The sequence below is a fragment of the Neomonachus schauinslandi genome, chromosome 2 (assembly GCF_002201575.2).
Source record: "Neomonachus schauinslandi chromosome 2, ASM220157v2, whole genome shotgun sequence".
NCBI lineage: Eukaryota > Metazoa > Chordata > Mammalia > Carnivora > Phocidae > Neomonachus > Neomonachus schauinslandi.
Window position 1 is genome coordinate 189,398,024 of NC_058404.1, and position 6,643 is coordinate 189,404,666.

At 40.0% G+C, this 6,643-nt stretch overlaps 1 protein-coding gene across 1 annotated transcript; it reads left to right on the top strand.

The window, feature by feature from the left end:
* Positions 1–5,491: 5,491 nt before the first annotated feature.
* On the top strand, positions 5,492–6,258 carry LOC110571294 (transforming protein RhoA-like). The gene is given in 2 exon segments (XM_044912764.1): positions 5,492–5,927; positions 5,930–6,258. Coding segments are annotated over 2 exon segments (579 nt in total). The 3' UTR covers positions 6,073–6,258.
* The last annotated feature ends 385 nt before the right edge of the window (positions 6,259–6,643 follow it).

Genomic DNA, 6,643 nt, shown 5'->3' on the forward strand with positions numbered 1-6,643 from the left:
ATGAACTGCATCTGGGTACAAAGGCAGTGGTTTCTGTCCTGTTACCCCTTCCCCACCAACACCACTCCCCACCCCCCCCCCCCCCCCCCCCCCCTAATGTGCTGAGTTCTCCAAAGATACATATTGTGAAAAGGGCAAGAGCAAGTCCCTACACTCAAGGAGTTTTTGGTCCAGTCAGATAAGATTTGTAATTTATTTAGGAAAAAAATGTAATTGAATTATGAGTCTTGAGACCAGGATTCATGACCCAGATCTGACACTGGCTGGATATTCGTAGGCAAGACATATATTATTGTTGTGCTTTAGTTTCCAAAAACTACTATCTAATAAAATCTAAGTCACTAGTCAAACTAGAGCTCTCTGGAAATAGACTGGGCTAACACAAAAAGTAGTGAGTGCCCTGTCATAAAAAGAAATTTGACAGCTGAATGACCACATAACAAATAATTCTCTGCTAAAAACTGGATTTAAACAAAGTAGAATGTGGATTTTTGTTTTTATCTTTAAATCAATTATTGAGAAATGTGTGTTAAAATCCCAATTATTACTGGGAACTTCTCTTTTAGTTGTATTAATTTTTGCTTCACATTATTTTAAAGTTATATTATGGATATATATACACAGATTTATGATACAGATATCATACTGTTGGATAGACTCCCTTTTCATTTTGAAATATTCTTTTGTATTTCTACTATTCTAAATATTCTCTAATAGTGCTTCTTACCTATAGTTTATTTTAATATTTTTATATTTAGATCAGCTTTTCCTTGCTGTTCTATTTTAATCATTTTATTTTCAATCTTTCTGTATCTACATAAATAAATATATTTTTTAACCTTTCTTATAATTCCCTTTCTCGCTCTCTCCCCCTCCCCCCTCCCTCTCCCTCTCTTTCTCTCTCAACCCTACCCCCACCCCAGCTCTCTAGCATTGAAACACTGTATTAGAAATAATTCTGCTCTCTTGAGGTTTTAATTTCCCTCACCAAGCAGCTCCTAAGGGGGAGACCAGTTACGTTTTGGGGCCAGGATCACTCATAAGTACCACAATATTGCAGAAAATTTCATTCTGCTTTTACTAGCCTTTGATCTTGCTTCATGGGCCATTCCCCTAGCATCCACATGGTCTCATAACTCAGTACATGTCCCAAGCCCCAGTTCATCACTCCTGCCCCGCATAGCCCTAGAAGCTTCATTAGCTTCTCCTTCCCCCACAGAGGCCCTCCGTCTGGTCAGCCTGCTCCTCCTTACAACCAGAACTGGCAAATGCTCCAAGGGAAAAATGGGTCTTTTCACCTTGGAATAATTAAACCCTTCTGGAATTTTGGTTCACTTATTTCTCAATTTTTCCTCTAATCTCTGATGTCTTCAAAGGTTTTTTAATTAAAAATTTGGCAGGTTTTCTCCAGTTGTACTGGGGATATTAAGCTGTCACTAGCACCCACATCCTCCAGAGGACTGGAAATATACACCCAGGCAAAACGAGCCCCGTGTTAAAGTGTCCAACTTGAATCTATGGATGCTTAGGTCAGTGTCTCTCAAGGGTAGCTCTCTGACCACTTGGAATGCTTGTTAAAAATGGTGTTTCCTATGCCTCTCCCCACCCCTGTTACATCTGTATTTTCAAGAGGATAATATCTGTATTTTTCTGGAACTTCTCAGGTGATTCTCATGCTCTACGATACCCACAAGATTTCAGTTACAAACATAGCACTCGACTAACTGAACTCAGGGGACAGACTTTTTGTTTGGTCTCTATGTTCACAGTATTTTTCACAGTTCTAGATGCTCAAAAAATATTTCTAATGTCTGTTTAATTAACGATAGTTACACTTACTGCTGGATTACTATGTGCCAGGCACTTTTCTAAGCTCTTCATAGGAATTAACTTACTTGAGATTCTTAACAACCCTATGAGATAAATTCTACTATTATTCCCAACTTCTAGGTAAGAAAACTGAGGAGCAGAAAGAGTAAGTAACTTGCACAAAGCTCAGTTATTCAGTGTGAGAAGATGGACACGAATCTGGGATATCAAGTCACATTGGGCATCATCTGAACCACTTCAATAGATTGTCTCCTGGAATAAATATTGAATGAATCTAATTCTGTGGCTTCATCTAGCTTTACACTAGATATACTAGATATAAAAACTCTTCTCTCTACCTCTAATATTTACTAAACATTCTTACCATAACTTTATTTTTTAAAGATTTTATTTATTTATTTGAGAGAGAGAGAGAGAGCATGAACAGGGGGAGGAGCAGAAGGGAGAGGAACAAGCAGACTCCGTGCTGAGCGCAGAGTCCAACGCGGAGCTTGATCCCACGATCCTGAGATCATGACCCAAGCAGAAATCTAGAGTCAGATGACCAACTGACTGAGTCACCCAGGCACCCCACATTTTTACCATAATTTTAAAATGATGACATTAGGGACGCCTGGGTGGCTCAGTCAGTTAAGCGTCTGCCTTCGGCTCAGGTCATGATCCCAAGGTCCGGGGATCGAGTCCCACATCGGGCTCCCTTTGCCTCTGTCTCTCTCTCTGTCTCTCATGAATAAATAAATAAAATCTTTTAAAAAATAAATAAATAAATAAATAAAATGATGACATTATAGAACCTGGATTAGTCAGGATTAGGCCTGACTGAATTAAAGTTAGTGATACTGTACAGCTTTCTTAAAAGCTACCGTTTAATTGATACATCAGATTAAACAATGATACTCCTCATCTCCTCCATAAATTGTGTGAGCTCTCGCCTGTGGCACCATCACTCTCATATACCCATACGCTAGCTGATAATGCTCCCAACATTTGAATGGCTTGCTTATCAGAGGTCATTTATAGCTGTCCCAATTTACAGTTGTATCTGTAACTGTATTCTTGTATTATGTATTGTCTTATATATACATAATTTACTCAAATATTTATATAAATTGATAAAATATGGATATGAAAAAATACAAGTTAATAAAAAGTTTGTCACTGAAACAACTATAAAAGATTGGGAAGAAATGGGCAAAATCCAGAAAATTATGATTTCAAATTGCTTAGATCAGTATCTTTAGGTTCTTGGTCCACTTGAAAAAAAATTAAATGGAAAATCATAGATGATCCATGATTAGTGTCCCATCTGAAGGCACATGTAGTCAAAAAGGGTTTGGTTCTTTATCCAATGTTTAGTAAATAGATATAGTTTATGCATTATACAGTTAAGAAAAATGTGTTTAAAATATTAAGTTTATTTGTTTAAAAAATTCTGCTTTAAGCAAATTCAATTGCCTGCTCAACTGTCACCTTATCAGTAAGGATTTTTCCTGACTACCCCAAAAAAATGGGAACCCTGGCACTCCCTATTGCTTTTAGCCTTCTTTACTTTAGTCCCTAACCTTTATCAAGAACTCACACCACATACTCGCTTTTACTTGTTTTGTTTACAGTGTGTATTCCGTTTCAGCTAGAAATATGCTCCACCAAAAAGGTCCACGTCCTCATCCCTGGAACCTGTGATTACATAAAGAGGGGGACTTTGCAGATGTGATTAAGGTAAAAGACCTTGAGATGGAGACAGTATCCTACAGTATCCAGAGGGGCCTAACTTAATCACATGAGTCCTTAAAAGAACGGAGGTAAGCGTCAGAAAAAGATGTGCCAAGAAGATGGGAGAATGGTCAGAAAGCTGTAACCTTGCTGGCTTTGAAGACAGAAGTGGGCCATGAGCCAAGGAATGGCAACAGCCTCTAACAGATAAAAAAGACATGGAACTGGATTCTTCCCTAGAGCTACTAGAAAGTAATGTAGCCCTCCTGATATCTTGATTTTAGCCCAGTGATACCCATGTTAGACTTCTGACTTACAGCTGGTGAGCTAATAAACTTGCACTATTTTAAGCCACTAAGATTGTGGTAATTTGTTACAGCAACTACTGAAAAGTCATACATGTCCCTTTGCAGAGCATGAGCTCAGTAAAGACCAGAACATTGTTACATTTTCTGTTTTACCACTATAACTTGTAACAATGTCTGGCACACAGGAAATATTTAATAAATATATGTTGAATGGATGAATAATGAATGAATATGCCAATAAACCAATAAACCATCTCTTTCTTGTCATGATCTCATAGCACAAGAGGGATTCTACTACAGTAATAGTAATAGTGATACTACCTATTGAGTGCCTTTTATTAGTCAGGCATTTCTGTATATTCATTTTCTCATTTACTCATCACAGTGAATGCTGGGTACACTCTCTCCGTTTTCTACAGGAGCAATCTGGGACTCAAAAGGCACTAAGTAACTTGACCAGGTCTAATTAACTAAAAAAAGTCTTCCATTAGGACACTACTTATAAGAATAAGCGAATATATTTTTTAAATTTATGGTCAGTAAAATAAAAGTTAATTAAAAGCGAATCAAACCCAACATATATAAATGGTGACCCTGAAATGTAAGGAGGGTTATTAATTTAATCAGTATGTAACAAAGACCTCAGAGTTTGTGTACGTGTGTGTGAGAGAAATAACACTTTGAATACTCTGGTGATTTGAGTATCTGAAAGCACAGCAATTAGGCACCCTGCCTAATTGGATTCCCCATTAGAACTCCACATGTAAATTAATGGACCATACACGCCCCTCATCTAGAAGGTCAGCTTACAAACACTGTAAGCATAATCTTTCAGACTTCTTCACATACCAAACAGGTACGACAGGTTGAACTCCCCCTGCTCTCTGCTCTAGCCGGGACAAAATGAGTAGCTCAGCCTTTTTTCACACTCCTGCGTTTGCTGAGGCTCAACAAGGAAAATCAGCCTGGCCTCAGAAGGTAGGGCCAACCCAGGTAGCTTTGGTGTTGAAAATAGTATTTAAAATTATACTGAAAAGGAATTTAGGGACACCTGGGTGGCTCAGTCGGTTAAGCGCCTGTCTTCTGCTCAGCTCATGATCCCAGGATCTGGAATGGAGTCCCACACTGGACTCCTTGCTCAGCGGGGAGCCTGCTTCTCCCTCTCCCTCTGCCTGCCACTCCCCCTGCTTGTGCTCTCTCTCTCTCTCTCTGACAAATAAATAAAAAATCTTATTAAAAAAAAAAGAAAAGGAATTTATGCCAGAGTGAGGTAGACGGACAATCATTTTCTGTTCACCCATCTGACAATGCAGGTGTGACTGAAACAACAGATTTTCTAGGCACACTTGCACTGAGAGATCAGTTTAGCTATTAGCCAACTGTATGGCTTTTGGTAAATTCCTTAACTCCTCTGAGCCTCAGTTTTCTCATCTGTCAAGTAGGCAGGCATTTCAATAGTTACTGCACTGGATAAAATGAATAAACAGGAAAAGAACATTGCCCTCAAGGTTCCACAGAGTTAAGCTATACAGCTTTAAGAATTAAAGTAACTTTGAGCTCGCTTGCTCGCTCGCGCTACCTGCCCACCGCCCGCCGTTCTTCCTCAGTTCTCTCGTTAGTCTGCTGCCCTCTCCTCAGCCATGGCTGCCATCTGGAAGAAACTGGTGATTGTTGGTGATGGGGCCTGTGGCAAGACTTGTTTGCTCATCGTCTTTAGCAAGGACCAGTTCCCAGAGGTGTATGTACCCATGGTGTTTGAGAACTATGTGGCAGATATTGAAGTTGATGGAAAGCAGGTAGAGTTGGCTTTGTGGGATACAGCTGGGCAGGAAGATTATGATCGCTTGAGGCCTCTCTCCTATCCAGACACTGATGTTATACTGATGTGTTTCTCCATTGACAGCCCTGATAGTTTAGAAAACATCCCAGAAAAATGGACCCCGGAAGTCAAGCACTTCTGTCCCAACATGCCCATCATCCTGGTTGGGAACAAGAAGGATCTTCGGAATGATGAGCACACAAGGCAGGAGTTAGCCAAGATGAAGCAGGAGCCGGTGAAACGGGAAGAAGGCAGAGATAGGCAAACAGGATTGGCGCTTTTGGTTACATGGAGTGTTCAGCAAAGACCAAAGATGGAGTGAGGGAGGTTTTTGAAATGGCCATGAGAGCTGCTCTGCAAGCCAGACGTGGGAAGAAAAAATCTGGGTGCCTTGTCTTATGAAACCCTGCTGCAAGCACAGCCCTCATGGGTTAATTTTGAAGTGCTGTTTATTAATCTTAGTGTATGATTACTGGCCTTTTTTTCATTTATCTATAATTTACCTAAGATTACAAATCAGAAGTCATCTTGCTACCAGTATTTAGAAGCCAACCGTGATTATTAATGATGTCCAACCCACCCGACCACCGGGGTCGTCCTGACACCGCTCTAACAGCCCTCCTCTGCACTCCCACCTGACACACCAGATGCTAATTCAAGGAATTTCTTAACTTCTTGCTTCTTTCTAGAAAGAGAAACAGTTGGTAACTTTTGTGAATTAGGCTGTAACTACTTTACAACTAACATGTCCTGCCTGCCATCTGTCAGCTCCAAGGTACTCTGGTGAGTCCCTACTTCAGAGCTTTACTCCTTAAGAGATTTTATTGGCATAGCTCTTTGATGGGCACCCAGTTTTTTGAAAATGCTCATCCAGAAAGCCCCAAGTCCACGCAGCTGTGACAGTTACAGTTCTGTGGTTTCATGTTAGTTACCTCATAGGTACTGTGTAATTAGTGCCACTTAATGTATGTTA